Genomic DNA, 17,470 nt, shown 5'->3' with positions numbered 1-17,470 from the left:
GGCACAGAAAGACACACACCACACGGTCTCTCCTGCACGTGGAATCTAAGAATGTTGAATACAGAAGCAGAGAGTAGAACCGTGGTTACCAGGGGTTTCGGGGTGTGGGGTGGCACGGAGATGCAGGCCAAAGGGTACAACGTTTCAGCTGTAAGGTGAACCAGTTCTGCAGCTCTAATGGAAAGCATGGTGACTATGGTTTTTCCTTGAAATTTGCTAAGAGAATAAACCTTATGTGTCCTCACCACAAAAAACAAAGGTAACCATAAGAGGTGATGTACGTGTTAATTAGCTTGCTTGTAGTGTGCATTTCATAATATATATGTACATGAGAACATACCCTGCACACCTTAAGCATGTATAATTTTTATTAGTTACAGCTCAATAAAGCTGAATAAATAAATGCCATTGTGTGGACAGTGGGTTTCCAAGGGTATCCTCTGTAGAGGAGGGACAGGGAGTTACTCGTGCATGTGGAAAGCACACAGTTTTCCTCCTCAACACGAGGACCGTTGACGTTGCAGGCCAGAATGCATCTCACGGTGAGTGTGAACTGCAGAACACAGCGGGGGTTCATTCTCTCCCTCAGTAGATAGTAAATTCTGCAGTGTTCATGGCCCAGTGAGGGAGTGGGAAGAAAGGCATCCGTCCACCTACTAGCTGCTCCTCTGTGTGACACAGCAAACAGTCTCACGCTTCCAAGAACTTTTCTGTGCTACAGAAGATGAGCACATTGAATTGTCTATGTCATAGTAAGTGGAGGCCTCTCTGTATGGAATTTTTGAAAATGCTCTACAACATTTTAAAATTTTAGCTGTTAATGTATTTGCAAGCAAGCAAGTACAAGATGAGAGAAAATACATTTTGAGAAGAAACAAGTTAGTTTCTGCATTGATAGACTGCCAAAGAATGACATTTTAAAGCTGTCATTTGATTCACTTATACATGTCACAAAGATATCCTGAAATATCCTAAAATATCCTTGATATTTCAAAGGAAATATCAAGAAACTGATCACCTGTGGTAAAATCTGGACTAATATTCTTAAGATAGGTAAGAAAAAATTACAACTTGAACAACCAACATAAACATTTGTTCACTAGAACTTGAGGAGCTTGTTCTCTGTGATTTTAGCTAAGCCAAAATAATATTTATTTCATATCTGCTTTGCGCAGTCTCCTGAAATGTTCCTTTCTATGTACGTTTGAACCAGCCATTTAGGTATTTAGATCTCTAAATCTCTCTAAAATCAAGTTTCTGCATCTGGAAAGTGAGAGCCGTACTGTGAGCCCTAATGGGAAGTGCTGGAAATGGGACCCTGTCCCCCTAAAATCCATGATGAAGTCCTGACCCCCAGTGTGACTGCGTTGGAGGCAGGGCCTGTAGGAAGTAACTAAGGTCAGATGAGGTCATTCAGGGGGCCCTGTCTGATAGGGTTGGTGTCCTTAAAGGAACAGGAAAAGATAGCAGATACAGCGCGCTCGCTCGCTCTCTTTCTTTTTTTCTCTTTTTCTCTCTCTCTCTTGTTCTTTCTCTCCCCACCCCACCTCACTGTCTCTACCATGTGAGGACACACCTATAAGACTGCCGCCTGCAAACTAGGAGGCCGGCCCTTGACAGCAACTGTACCATGTGAGGACACACACATATAAGGCTACCGCTTGCAAACCAGGAGGCCGGCCCTTGCCAGTAACCAAACCCACAGCACCTTGGTGTTGGACTTCCACCTCCCAGAATGGTGAGAAGGGAGTCCCTGCTGCCCAGGTCAGCCCACCTGTGGTTCCTCGTTACCGTGGAGTCCAAGCTGCCTCGACAGGAGTCAAGGACGATCACTGTGGAAAGCACCTTATAGACCATCGGATTTTTTTTTTTTTTTTTTTTTTTTTTTTGAGGCGGAGTCTCGCTCTGTCTCCCGGACTGGAGTGCAGTGGCCGGATCTCAGCTCACTGCAAGCTCCGCCTCCCGGTTTTACGCCATTCTCCTGCCTCAGCCTCCCGAGTAGCTGGGACTACAGGCGCCCGCCACCTCGCCCGGCTAGTTTTTGTATTTTTAGTAGAGACGGGGTTTCACCGTGTTAGCCAGGATGGTCTCGATCTCCTGACCTCGTGATCCGCCCGTCTCGGCCTCCCAAAGTGCTGGGATTACAGGCTTGAGCCACCGCGCCCAGCCTAGACCATCAGATTTAACACAACTACCAAGGTGGTTAGTTCTACCCATGAAAAATTGTTGTTTTAAAACCACCTCATTCAAACACCAAGGACTTCAGTGTGTTAAAGTTGAGAGAAAAGGCTCAGCCAATTTGTGCTTCCACACTTTTATAAATGACCATTATATAATTATGAAGCCCCTAACATCTTAACATTAGCATATATAGGAACTTTAATTTTCAAACCAAGATTTTTAAAACTTACTGGATGATAAAAAGTAAATGGGAAAACTTCTGCAGCTTCTAACGGAACTTTTCACACAGCAGCCTGGCTGAACTTATTCTACCTCCTGCGTCCTAATTATTTTATGACCCCAGAGTCAATCCGGAGCTGATCACTTCAATTTAAGGTTCTGGGTAGCATTTTCATAGTGTTCTGTTAACTGATATCTAGACAAACTAACGCCACCAAAAAGCATTTCTAATGCAACCAAAACAGTCCGCTATTTCATTCCTCTCCTAATACATACCCCTTAAAATCAAGGACCCACAAGCAGGTATGGATCGTGAGCTGCCCCAAGGCTCATTATAAATCTAACTTATGGCCTGACTCCCCTATTCCATGCATCGCCCATAATCACAGCCTCCTCACTTCCCGTACTCAGGGACTCCAGGGACTCACCAAAGGAACAAATTCTGAATAGAATCAAATGTATCATAAAACCTCTACAGAACTGAGGTTGAAATCTAAGGTAATTGTTCAATAAATTTATTTTCCAATTCAATCCTGCTTTTCTTTTCACAAACATATCAGATAAAAGCTTTCATAAAATACTATTCTGCATTTTCTCATTTAATCCCAAACTATGTTATGACATTTAATTAATGTTCACATCTTGGTAGCAGCATCATTATATTAATAATAGGACATAGCAATCTCCACATTATCTTCTGACCACATATTTTAAGAAGGAGCAGTTTTCTATGACATAGATAACTTATCAATTATACATTTCTCATCAAAAAAATGGTTTGGCGGTACATAAGATCAGATTTCTCATTCTGGTCTTCTAAAACATTGTTCTTCAAGTTATTACTGAATTACATGTATGAATGGGCCTCACAATTCTACTTCAGATATTTAAACTGTGGACTTAACACTAAATTTAAGTTTGTTATGGCTGCAAACTCATGTTCAGATGTGAATACTACAATTTCCAGAAAGATTTCAATCATTTCTACAAGTAAAACGCTGTACTGTGGTCACCAGCCAGGGTCCTACCCCCAGGTTTGTTCAGCTCAAAACCCTTCCTGTGGCGAGGACAGGATGACCTGGGGTGTTAATCCCCCTGCTCTCTCCCCAGGTCCTCGTCAATCCCGTTCCCTTCCCTGGTGGTCTTTCTCCTCACACAGGCCTGGCCTCACTCTTGTAAGAAGAGAACGGAGATGTGGGAAAGGCCAGGGACCTAGAAAATAAGATTTTTTATTTTTTTTCTCTACAATTGAAGGGTTTGAAAGTTAAATTTTAAAAACTAGAAATTTACAGAAAAACAATTCTGAAGTATTCTATTTCACACCCACACATGAAACATGCTTTCAAAAATACCCATAGTTTTCAGAAAACAGTGTACTAACAGACTTCACCCTGGGGCTATGTGACAGGGCGTTGAGTCACGAGGCCTTGTTTCTTCCACGGAGTTGGACGTTCCCTTTGCTTTAGGAAACACTCTGTAAGGTAAGGCATCTTTCAGAATGGGGTGTTGAATCTCTCTCTACTTTTAAAAAATAATTCACTCCAATAAAATTTCCTAAATAGACTGCGGGAGCCTGGATTTGCCATCTGAAGTAAGTAAACTATTTCTAGGTGTCTGGATGCAATGATTTCAAACTAAGAAGAGTTACTTGAAAACTCTTGTGCATATTTGCTTAATTTGGATGTTAAATCCTTATTAGAAGGATTTCAATATCCTAGGATTAGAGTTTTGAAAAGGGTATGATAACTCCTAAATTTTAAAAATTCAATGATTCCATAGTAATCCACCTTCTTGAGGAGCTGGATCTGGCTTCTCATTCCTAAAGCCCCGCGTATGAGTTTCGTCAGGTCTGAGCACAGGCCAGGAATGACAAAGGCTGTCCTTGGCGGGCGTCATGGGGGAGCGGCCCCCAGCCCCGACCTGATGCCAGGACAACACACTGGGGTCTCTGGGAGCCGCAGACAGGAACCAGGCTCCCGGCCGCACGACTTTATGATGTTTGCATCCTGGCCTCGGAGTCTCTGCCATCCGGAGCCTCTGCCTCGATCCCTGACGGGGTACAGGAGGAACCTGAAGACGCTCTTCTCCTCTGAATTAGCTTCCAGGGCTTTTCCATCCTTAGCTCTCTCCCCCAGCCCCTGTGCTGATGGGCCTGGCCCTCCAGGAGCTCTCCCAAGTGGTCCAGGGAACTGGGGCTGGCAGCTTTCCTGGTCAGCCTGGCCTGCACTATCAGGGCAGGTGATGAGGAGCAGGGGTGTCCGTCCATGTCAGTTGCCTCTCACCCGCCAGCTTCACACCTGGCAGCACTGCTCCTGCCAGTCAGCTGGGCACCCACCACGATTAGTCATGGATGCAAATGGGTCTGTCATTGCCCTTCGACTTCGCTCTTCACAACCATAACACAGAGCAGACACGAGCAGGGCTCTTCACAACCTCACAGCCGTAACACAGAGCAGACACGAGCAGGGCAGGAGACAGGCCCCAGCCCCAGGACATCAGGGGACCAGCAGGTGGTGGTCAGGTGGTTGTTACACTTTCTCTCTAAAATGATCACTGGGCACAGCCAGTACCAGGAAAAGGCAGTCTCCTGGTAGATAGAAAACACCGGAAGCTGGTGATCAGCAGCTTCCCGATAAGATCTCAGGAGCTGGGCAGTGGCATCAAGCACGGGCGCTTTCAAGACAAAAGGGTGGTATTTAACTGGTCTATGACTTTCCTCTGGGTGGACTCAATTGGTGAGGGAAAAACGCCTCAAGTGAACATGTGCACAGCCCCAGAAAACACACGGTGCATGCAGCCCCCTCAAATGCTGGCCGGCCCTGCACATGCAGACAGCCCACCCCCAAGGAAGAATCGGGGAAGGGGGCTGCAAACCTTGGAACCATGTCAATGGAGAAAACCCCGAGTCAAGGGCTGGACGGGGCTCTTCATCTCTCAAGTCACCCACCGGCTCTCTTACAAGTGTCCTTCGCTTCCTTTCATCCTGCTCTAAAACTTTTTAATAAACGTTCACCCCTGCTCTAAAACTGGCCTCAGTCTCTCCCTCTGCCTTAAACCTCTTTCTGCCCCTCAACCCAATTCTTTCCTCCAAGGAAGCAAGAATTGAGTTTGTTGCAGACCCTTGTGAATTCACAGCTGGTAACAAGAACTCACCACATATGAGTCCCAAATTAACTTCTAGAGAACGTACACATCATTGCAAAGTTAGGCTTATTAAAATAAATATGTTGGCAATATTGAAAATCTAAATTTTTCTTGCAGGGACTTACACCCAATTAAGAATGTGCAGAAAACTTATCAATCAACTTTGGACAGTTCATGCAACAACTCACAGTCCTTAAAGGGATGGACTAAGTAGATCTACATGCAGCAGGTTTTATCTTCATGCATTGTAGATCCGTATAAAAAGCATAATGTTTGCAAAATGAGCACCTAATGGCATTCCATTTATCTACAATTGAAAAACACACAAAAAATTTGTTGTCTGTGGAAAAATGCGTATGAAGGAAGAATTTAAAAATGTAAATGGAACAGTCGGTAGGAACATGAGTACCGAAGGGCCGGTGAGGAGGCAGTCAGGCTCCAGCTGTGGAGGCATACTTCACTCTTTAAAAACACAGACAGAGCCAAAGCAATCTAGTGCTATGTCGGCATATAATAAATATTAATGATAATTGCACAGGGTTCTGTTTGCTCACTTCGAATTTTTTAGGTTTGAAAAATTATATACTTAAAAAAATATTTGGCAGATTATGCAACTGTCTTTGCTGTTAGATTTTGGTTATTGAAAGTTCTATTTGAGTGATGCACTTTCTATTTGATTTCTTTATAAAGTGTGCTGCTGCGTGCACACACCCTTATACACAAACATATGTAAACTATTTTTTTTTTTGCTTTGAGACACAGTTTCACTCTGTCACCCAGGCTGGAGTGCAATGGTGCAATCTTGGCTCACGGCAACCTCTACCTCTTGGGTTCAAGCGATTCTCCTGCCTCAGTCTCTTGAGTAGCTGAGATTACAGGGACCCGCCACCACGCCCAGCTAATTTTTGTATTTTTAGTAGAGATGGGGTTTCACCATGTTGGTCAAGCTAGTCTCAAACTCCTGACCTCGTGATCCTCCTACCTCAGCCTCCCAAAGCGTAAACTATTATTTTTAACTAAACCTTGGTGTAAACTTTTATAATGAATATGGCCAAACTGTTCATTTTTTTAAGGTTTTCATATTCTTTAAACCAGAACTTTCCTTATTAAAGTGAACTCTATTCTGGGTACCATTAAATAACATTTTAACGAGCTAACTTAATAGTTTTGAAAACTAAGGCGAAGGTGAATTTTGCAAGAGTCAGACACTATCCAAGTGATGACAGATAAATTCTAGATGTTTTGCCGACGATTGCATTTTGTTAATTGTTTCGGAAGCCTTTTCAGCAAGACTGTCCACTTTTCTCCTGAAGGTATGAATTTCAAAGTCCTGGTTCTTCCTTGCAGCCTTCGGCCCCGTACCTGTGAAATTTCACAAATCACTTGCTTCCAAATTTACCTGCACTTTTCCCGGCACTTTGTGTCTTACAGTTTGTTTATGTTCCAGTCATACTGCCTCGCCATGCCATCCTCCTCTGTGGAGACAAATCTTTTGGAAATAAATTCATCCAAGAAAAAGGCCGGTGGCCATTTTAAACACAAGAGAAATCAATTTCAAACAAGAGTGGATGCCTTCTAGAAGTTAGTGATTTTCGTAAGAAGGATATCCTCCCACTTAAAGCCAGCCAGGCAATCAGCAAGGACACCTGATTTACCCTGGGACAGAACATAACGAGAGAAGAATTCATATTACAGTTTGACTATGGACACACTCTAATGAGCTTATATGATTCTTCCACCGGTGGGCGAGTCACCGACAAATGAAAGCTCTGAATGCAGTTGTTTTGCTTTCTGTTTTCTAGTTTCTAGGAACAGTAGCCAATTCTTCTTATACAGCATTCCATTTGTAAACATGCACATTTGCCCTACACTGATGAGCTCTGTGGAGGACAGGCCGAGGCGTCCAGCAGACCTTCCTCTAATGGACTAATGAGAGCTCACAGGCCCTGAGCTGGACCAGGTGCCAGGTGGAGTGGGATCTGACCCAACCAGGAGAAACAGGTGAGGCGATGCACATAGGCGTCAGAGCTGACTCAGCATGAAGAAGCACACAGAGACTGGTTTTCAGAAACTGTAAAGAAATACATTTTGTGTTGGGATCTGAGAAAAATGGAAGAGTTAACAAACTAATAAATGTTTGTCAATAAAGTTATCAACAGAAAAAATATATAATGGTGATAAAGTGTCAGATTAGCTTAAAAGGATTGCTACTAAATTACTTGTATTTTGGCTGAATTATAAAATATTGTAAGGGGAATTGGTCATTTGTCTAAATTTAAGGACATAAAATAATAAAGATTAAGGCTAGAATTAAAAAAAAGTAAAACGGAAGTGATGTCTACTCCTGATTTTGCACCCAAAGAAGCAACTTGGGAAATACAGATATAAATTTAGATAAAGTAGTCATGAAAGTAGTCATGAAATATTGACTTTATGAGAAACAAGTGTAGAATTTTGTATATTGTGTATAGAATTTATCATAAACTCCTACATGTTTGCAAGTATCATGATCCATTCAACAATCTGAGAGACTTTAAATTCTTCATTCCATATTAAAATCACAGTTCTAAAATCACAGTTTAGAACTGTGATTTTTACTGTCACCCAACACTGTTTGTGTTGGCGCTGCTTGTGGTTACCGGTTTCTTGTACAGTCTTCACTAATTTATCAGAGCGCATCCCTTAGATTATAAATGAGCAGAGTTGTGCCCAGTGCTGTCTTAACTCTATGGGTAACTTTGTAATATTAGAACCATACGTCCTTCTTCCTGAATCTTAAATTTCCTACATAGTAAAATGAAGAAGTAAAATTTTCTAAAATACTTTCCAACTGTGAATCCACCATGACCTAACGTACCAAGTTTCATATACAGCGTCCCACCACATTAATTCAAAGTACCAACACAGACGTTATCAATTAAAAGAACATCTAATGCACAACGACAATTATAGAAAAATAAAGCAATCTAAATGGAAACTCTGAAAGGGAAGAGGAAACCGGCTCTCCCCTCCTGAAAGCCCACACAGTCTCTGGGAGATGGAATCCTGAGACTCTTGGGCATCCACACTTCGTGTCAATATAAAGGAACAGGAAGTAAAATAATACATTGATTCAGATTTCGTGCTGCAGGATACATGGGCAGAACTTAGAGATCTGTTGGCTTTGTTAAAGGTAAAGCTAGTTTTGCTCTTTTCCTTCTATGGTCATCTATCATTAATGTATAATGTGGTTCTATTTTCAGCAGGTTCAAGAAAACAAAACACACATCTCCCGTTAATTTTGTCTTCTCCAATGTTCAGGTGAGAACACAAATGTAACCAGAGGTTTGGAGTTCAGCAGGAATGTTGGGGTACAGGCTTCAGGGGACCCAAACTCCTTCCAAGCCCATCTGCACAGCAGGTGCTGAAGTGAGAGTGAACCTCCCACTGAAAACAGGGCTCAGAGCATATAAATTAACTATTAGTATTAGTCGCTATAAAGAAAAAACAATCTGAAAATTAAAATGCCAGTCGGAACTGTACGTGCGACTTCAGTGAGGACATTCAAAGTAACATGCAGACTCAGCAGGTGTCTTCTCCAGGACACGGAGTCAGTGGCAGACACACCAGCAATCCTAGGGGCCGAATGAGCAAGCTACCAACCTCAGGGTCCCTTCATGGTAAGAGCCTCAGCCTCAGGCTAAGTCACTGTACCAGCGGCCGTAGGGGTGTCTCCTGCATCAGGATGTGGAGGTTTTAAGCGAATTATAATATGAAATATGCTTAGAAAAGTAATGGCATGTGGTAATAAAATAATTCATATTTGTAACATTTTTACTAGTAATATTATCTAGGGTTTGGGATATGCTTGACTTTAATACCTATCTTGTGTACTCAATCAATCTATGCTGAGCTGAATCTGAGGATGAATTTTTCATCTCCTGGGATCCACGCAGGGACTCCATAGGCCATGAGATAAAAATCCCCCACTCAGGTTTTTCTGTGAATCAATTGTGCAATGATTAGGTCTTCCAGTTCTGCTCTTCAAAATTAGTTTAAATGGAAAACAAGTGTTCTCAGTCAGGTTCGCTGGGGGCCAACGTGGGAAATCCTCCCTGATGTGGACGAAAGGGCTGTCACTGGGCTCTGAGGCCCCCCGGGTGTTCTGCTTCTAATTCTAGAAACAGCTGTGACCTTTGTTAAAAGTTGGCCTTCCCAATCTCCAAACACCTGATAACTTCTCATGGTAAAATGGCTTTACTTTCATCATCAACGGAAGGTGCAGGATTTCAGTTATCCCTCAAACTGATGGGGTTGATCCCAATATGATTTTCTGCCTGGGACAGAAACCCTGAAATTCTGTACCTAAAAGAAATCCTGAGAGTCGCCTGAACCCAAGAGGCAGACGTCACGGTGAGCCAAGGTCGCGCCACTGCACTCCAGCCTGGGTGACAGAGCGAGACCCCATCTCAAAAAGCAAGAAGAAAAAAAATCCTGACCTCAATTTCTGGGTATATACTTTTCCCATAAACCCTTTCCCCTCAATTTTCCAGCCCAGGTATTTCCCCTCAACTATCCAGCCCCGGTGAGCATGTGTTTTCACAAATGTGTTCGCTTCATCTCTAAGGAGGAGGGTGTCATCTGGAGGCAGCAAAGATCACTGAGAAAGGGACCAGGCACCTGAGTGTTCTGACAGCCCCGCTTCTTGTAGAGCAGGGATCTTAACATTAGATCCACGGGCTTTTTAGGTGTCAATAATTCACCTAAAATTGTATAAAATTGTATGCGTAAGTCTACATGTATGAGCATACACCTGTTTTTCTTAAGCAGTCTTTCATGTTCACCAATAACCTAGCTCTTGGTAGAGAATCTGACTCTACAGACTTTTAAAACGTAATTTATTTTTTTCTAGTCAATACAGCATAAACACATTTAGTGTTTTTACTTTGAGATTTTCTATAAAAATCTCTACTAAGCAGGGTAAGTTTAAAATGATTACAAAACCTTCCTTGATTTTTTTCTTTGCTCAAGCCCACTCTTATTAGGTACTTAGAACAAGGGGAAGAAAAAATCATAATGGTTAGTGATTAGACTACATAAAGGCAGACATGAGATTTATCTACACTTTGGGAAGAAAAAAGCCTCAGGGTTGTGGGAATCCTGCATGAGCCCGTGAAGACCGACCACGGCCTCTGGAACAGAGGCCAGGGTTAGAACGTCTGTCTCCTCCAAAGCTCACGAGGAAACTTACTACCCAGGGCAGTGGTGCTGGGATGTGGGCTGTGGGAGGTGACTGAGCCATGAGGGCTGTGAGCTCATGAATGGGGTCAGGTGCCTTCACACAAAAGCTTGGCTGAAAAATCTCACCCCTTCCGCCTCCTGCCACACAAGGACACACTGATCATCCTCTCTGGAAGATGCAGCGTTCAAGGCGCCGTCTGGAAAGAGAGCAGACCCTCACCAGACCACCCAATCTGCAGGCACCTTGATCCTGCGCTCCGAGTCTCCAGAACTGTGAGCAATGCATTTCTGCTCTTTGTAAATTACCCAGCTCAGGTATTTTGTTACAGTAACTCAAACGGACAAAGACAGATGCAGTCCTGGAGGCAGTATGAAGAGGGCATATGTAGGGATGTGGTGCTGGGGCTGGGGTTCCAGGGAAGAGCAACCGAAAGGGGGACCCTGCCCCCCCAATCCCAGAACCTTCACCTCCTTGAGCCACAGGGGACATGTGGGGGAGCAGGAGGGTGGACTGGGTGCCAGCCACAGAAGGAGGGGCTCCAAACAGGTGTGGGCCAGGATGCTCACAGAAGCACTTGTACATGATCCACGTCTACACCAGAATGGTTTACGGTGGGATCTTTGTGGACCTTCTCGGGAAACCCGTCACACTTTGCTAACATCTGCACCTCTTCGGAAACACTGTCACAGGATTGTGAGTGGGGGGGACATGCCCATCTCATTTTATTTCCAAGGTAAAGGACAGAGGACTGAGAAAACCAAACAAACACAGGGTCTCCTAAGCCTGTGCCCCCAGAAAGGGCCGGCCTAGAACATAGGAATGGAAACGGTTTGGGAATATTTTCAAGAACACACTGAAAAGAGCCTCTTTTAACTACATGATTCTTGAACATCAGTTTTTGCAGCCAATGGATATATTTAAAGGAGAGCACTAAAGATGACACTACATATATCTAAAATTATTTACTCCGACTGGAAGGAAAATGAGGAACTGACAAAATGATTGCAGTTTCAATGCAGTATGTTTGATTTGCGGTAGTCCTCTTTCAAATAAAAGTTGCAAAAAGAAAACAAAACAAAATCCCCAATAGTCACCATTCTGCCGCATCTGATAAATACATTTCTTACCCTTAAGGAAATTTCATTTGTCAGTTAGGAATATAATTGCAGCCAAGAAGGACCTTGTTTCGGCATCAAAATTCACATTTCCATCCACAGATGCACGGCGACCAAGGTGGCCCCAAATGCTGGAACACCCACCGCCTTGCCTTTCACAGCCATTGCAGACGGGAACCCTGGGGCTTCTGTGCTTTCGGCAAGCACACCAGTCACCCTGTGGCTCCCTTCTGGTTTCCAGGGAGAACATTTCACATCTCACAGGCGGCATTTGGGGCTTTTTTTTTTTTAGACAGAGTCTCGCTCTGTCGCCAGGCTGAAGTGCCGTGGTGGGATCGCGGCTCACTGAAACCTCCGCCTCCCGGATTCAAGCGATTCTCCTGCCTCAGCCTTCGGAAGAGCTGGGATTACAGGTACGCACCAGGATTGGGGATATTTTTTACATAAGCTTTACGTGGAAAATGTGTTAGCAAATAAAGTCAGGGAGATAATACAACCTTAAAAACTGTATTTTATTTTGTGACACAGTCAAAGCCAGTAGTTGTGGATATTTAAAAAACAGGCAACAGCTTTTGCTCAGCAATCATTCCTGAACCACACTTTTCAAAGACCCTTCCTGGGGCTCCTCTGAAACACTCCGAGACTCCCCTGAAGTGGTGGCACTTACATTCCTGCCCTGGTGGCTTCCGCCCACACAGATGACGTCTTGCTTCTGAATTGTCAGCACCTCTTTCGTCAGCTTCAGCCGGACGTCGTAGGCATTTTCGGACTCTTCATCGTACAACAGAGCAATAGCGGTTTTCGTCTGTAGGGACAAAGTGGAAACACAAAGAATGGTGTGAGGGCAGGAGCCGGGGTGGGGACGGGTGACGCAAGCCTCCTGCTCAAGACCCTTCCTAAAACGCACGTGTAGCGCTCACGTGTGCACAGGAGATCTGTGTTCGACCGATAAGGATTTGATTCATTTATGCAAAAAGTAATCAAGTGTTGAATAATTGTTCCTGAGCAGTTTTTGTGGGATTTACATAAGGCGTGTTTTTAAAAGAAAATTAGCCCGGCATTTTTTTTTTTAAGTTGAAAGGTTTTATAGTATTTTAATCCATTTTTCCCGCTTCCAAAAATACACATATTTTTTAGTTTAACTAAAGTTATTTGCATAAAAATGATAGTTTTTAAGATTCATCAAGTATCTGTATGAAGGTTTGTTGGCCTGGAGTAGGAAAGGAACACACTGGGAATAACCACAGCCCAGGAGGAAGCGGCCTTCTCAGAAGTGAGCAGGTGGGCGTGGCCCAAGCTCCTGCAGCGGCTGCTGCTGTGTTCTGGGAGCTGGGGAATGGGCCAGGCCTGCTGTTCCTGGACAGCAAGCAACACAATATGGAACTGCTAGGAAGTATTGATCAGGAGGGACGTGTAATTAGTCATAGAAGATAAATCTATCAGCTTTGTTAGCAGATGAAGGAAGCACCGTTCAGAAAGACACCTTTGGGTCATTAGAAACGTTGCCTCCTCCTCGGGGAGAGTCGGGAAAAGCTGTCCTGGGGGCTCCAGAGCAGACCACTGGCCAGGTACAGGGCTTGGGCATCCTACAGGACAGCAGTTATGCCCAGCCGCGTAGCCAGTGCCTTGTCAGGACCCAGTCTCCGGAGTGCAGGAGCAGGGGTGAGAGCCAGGGCACTTGGTCCTCGCGCCACATGGCAGGGGAGCGGGACAGGCACATCTGGAGGCCAGTGGCCCAGCAAGGAGGGCTGAGACCCCACCATCCGCTCTGCCTAGAGCCCCGGTGCTGATCAACCCTCACATTCAGAGCCACACATGAGGGCAGAGCCTGGCCCACGGACAGGGAGGTCCCCGCGGGTGAAGGATGAGGCTGTGGCCGTATAGGACCCTGCAGCTCCACAACTCAGCTGCCGTGAGAACCAAACAGGGGGTCCAAGGAGCCCCAGCGCCTGCATCTGCCCCAGAGATCTGGAGTTCACCAGGTGAGATCCAGGTTGAGCAAAAGGATTTTTAAAAAACCAACTCATCAAATGCCTCTATTAAGTAGCACGTTTGGGTAGGAAGGGCTTGTTGGGCTTGTTTCCACAGTGGAGGCCTCCTCAGCACTCATGAGAAACACAGACCCTCGCCGAGGGAAGCCGCCAGCCAAGCCAGAATCTGCTCCTCCCAACATCCTCAGCTGATCCCCACGCACAGGAGGGTTCCAAGTGGTTTCCTCTCGCTTTCAATCAACACAGCACAAAAAAGAGTGTGTGCCCCACTGCACTGCATCTGTTAATTTAACAACCACACATTCAGGACTGTGCTCACACACACTGTCACACGTGACCATCTGGCCAGCAGCCCAGGGACCGGCCACTACAATCCACACCTCACCCAGCATAAGTAAAACTGCACCCACTGGAAACTCTAATGGTTTCTTCCCATCCCTGAAGGCGCTGTGTGCTCCCACCCACTTCGCCGACCCCAGGGGGCTGTACATGGATGAGATTGCCAGACCAGGTGGGCGCTGGAACTGGGAGTGCTGCTGTGGCTCTGGGAGCTCACAGGCCATCTGTGGATCCACCAGGTCTCTGTAAGGGGCAGTGCCTGTGGAGGCACCAAGGGCAGCCGGGAAGGAAGCCCAGGTACGGCTAGACCCAGGCCCCCTGGCCCTTTGCAGCTTGATGCCTAGGCTTGCCTGACCGCAGGCTGAGCTCACTGGAGAGATGCAGAAATGTAGACATGTCCCTAAGGGCAGGAAGACCCTCCTCAGTATTTTCCCCATGAGTGTGTGTAACGTGTAACTCTTATAAGTGAACACCGATTGGGAAAACAGAATTCTAGCTAACCAGCGTGAAACAGGATGAAATGTAAGTGCCTGCAGCTCCCTGCCTGACTTTGATGTGCATTCTCACCACACCTGCAAGGATATCTCACCACTGCCTCCTGAACTTACTCTCACACACTGGTGCCTGATGACAGGTGGGCATCCCCCACTCCGCTGCACACAGAGGGAAGCAGGGCCAGCTCTGCCACAGGGCAGCAAGCACTGAGATCCAAGCCCAGGCGTGTGGGCTTGACAATGGGAGGAGCTGAGCGATGGGGCTTCCTCAGGACACCGCAGCCCATGGGAGCCAGAAAGTGGTCCTGCTTGCCTGGTTTGGGAGAGGCCCCAGGTCCCAGTCTCTCTCCTTGCTTCTCCCCGGGCCATGGTTCTCACCCTCCCTGCCAGTCACTATGACTGACAGCTCTCAGGCTCTAAGAAAAGGAAGGGCCACCAGGGTTATCGGTAATGATTCCTGCAGAATGGAGCTCAGAGGCATTTCCTTAATTGTTGACCTAGGCCACCCCAAAACACAAATGCCTACTGCTCTTATAGGGTCCAGAGCTTTCTCATGCCACCCAGGAAGCAGCCGTGCCTCTTCCACCTTCCCTTCTCTCTGTGTGAGAGTAAATGCAGGAGGCAATGGTGAGATATCCTCACAGGTGTGGTGAGAATGCACATCAAAGTCAGGGAGGGAGCTGCAGGCACTTACATTCCCTTCCAACCTCCCCTCCTACATCCTAGAAACCACCTGCACACACACCCCCAGGCAACATACCTGGTCCACATGCAAGCCTCCACACAGGCACACAAAAAGTCACGCACACACGTTCAGGGATGCGCACACACACACAGGCACATGCACACACACCCATGCAACACACCTGGCCTGCATGCATGCCTCCACACGTGCACACAAAAACTCATGCACACACACACAGGGATGCATGTACACACACACACAGAACAAACACAGACACACGCACTCCCATGCAACGCACATGTCCCACATGCATGCCTCCACACCTGCACACAAAAACTCCTGAAAACTCATGCACACACATACAGGGATGCATGCACACACACAGACACAAACACAGGCATACAGACACACACACCCATGCAACACACATAGCTCATATGCATGCCTCCACACGTGTGCACAAAAACTCATGCACACACATACAGGGATGCATGTACACACACACAGACACACACACACCCACATGCTACACACATGGCCCACATGTGTGCACAAAAACTCATGCACACACATACAGGGATGCATGCACACACACACATACAAACACGGACACACACAAACACATGCACACACAGACACATAGGCACATACACACCACAGCGGAGCACATGTATCAAATATGCTGAGGTGAGGACAGGAATAAAAGTTTCAGCTGATATAGACCAAGCCTGGAGTTGTAAAGTTGGAACCCAAAACTCAAAGTAAAAGTCAAATTCCTATAAAAATAAGTCACAGGCAGTGTTTGGAAGGAGGCTCTCACTCTGAGTGCATAAAGAGGCTGTATCATCCTGCTAAACAGGCTTTCTCCACGATGACCTCAGAATCTCCCTGGCAGTGGAGCTCTGGCTAGCCTGATTTCTCCAGATCCTCCGGTGACCGACGCATCTGAGCACATTCTTGCTGCAGACTTTCACTAAGCCATCGCATGTTCCCCAGCCACACCATTGCCCAGGACAGGCCCCCTCGCCACCGCCATGGGGGACCTGCAGGGCTCTTGGGGAGGACCTCAGGGGTGGCACTAATAAGCAGTGGACCCGGAACGGGGTGCAGAGACCCCGAGCGGCAGATGCGTGGTAAGGAGTGGCCACAGTGAGCAGTGGGCCATCCCCAGAGAAGCTGAGGAAGTGCAGCTGCCTTCGGAGGAAGGGCTTGTTCTGCTCTTGTTATTCAGGACGAGAACAGTTTTTAGTTTGCATCAAAATGATGCGATATTGGTCGATGCTATATCTGGATGTAAAGTCCACACTCACATAGAATATTAATTTCCAACTAATCATCACGCTGACCGCTCACCATTGCTACTGGTTAACTGTCCTGGTGAGGACACTGCCTGCAACCCAGGGACTCTAGTAATGGAAAACACTGAACTTAGTGTCCACAGAGAACCGTTTCCATGACAGAGGCCAAGGGAAGGGTGTGCTGAGCTTTAACAAATAAAACATAATATTTTAAATATATAAAATTTTAAATGCTAGCTAAGGAAAGCAAATAAGATTCAACAAAGACCTCTAATGAATCATCTGTTGCTCTATGATGCCGTCTGAACCAGATGATGCTATTTGAAATAAACCTAACTTCTGCTCAAAATGTTAAAAAATTAAAGTCAGGAACACAACCAAATTAGAGGTAATTAGGCATTCCAAATCAAAGTTGCAATTTATGCTAATCACTTTCTTCTATAACAACACACGTTCTGTCAAATTGGCCTTAGTTTGCCAGAGAGAATTATTTGCAGTAATGTGCGGTAATATGCCCTCCAGGCACTGCTTTCTGTGCCCCTTCCTGTGCCCCGGAGACATGACCTGTAGCCCTCCAGGGAAACCTCTGTGAACAGCCTGAGCATGGAGTTGCTGAGACAAGAGCAGGTCTCTCCCCAGGAGGAATAAAGGCAGGGGGAGGGGACGTGGGTTCCACCGGGTCCTGCCCTCTCCAAGGCCCACATTTCCCATTGCTTAAGCAATTCTGGGTATTTAATGAGCTAATTGAATGCATTTCCTTGACACATTTCTTGGAAATCTTCT

General features: G+C 45.7%; 1 protein-coding gene across 1 annotated transcript in view; it reads right to left on the bottom strand.

Moving 5' to 3' along the window:
* SNTG2 (syntrophin gamma 2) overlaps nucleotides 1–17,470 on the bottom strand; it is a 374,015-nt gene that overhangs the window by 234,956 nt on the left and 121,589 nt on the right. Inside the window, exon 2 of the mRNA XM_023192643.1 lies at nucleotides 12,548–12,685. Within this exon, the coding sequence (XP_023048411.1) occupies nucleotides 12,548–12,685 (138 nt within the window). The remainder of the gene's footprint in view (nucleotides 1–12,547; nucleotides 12,686–17,470) is intronic.

Source organism: Piliocolobus tephrosceles, chromosome 15 (genome assembly GCF_002776525.5).
Source record: "Piliocolobus tephrosceles isolate RC106 chromosome 15, ASM277652v3, whole genome shotgun sequence".
Classification (NCBI taxonomy): Eukaryota; Metazoa; Chordata; class Mammalia; order Primates; family Cercopithecidae; genus Piliocolobus; species Piliocolobus tephrosceles.
Note: the sequence above shows the minus strand (reverse complement) of the source record. Positions and strands in the feature narration are given on the sequence as shown.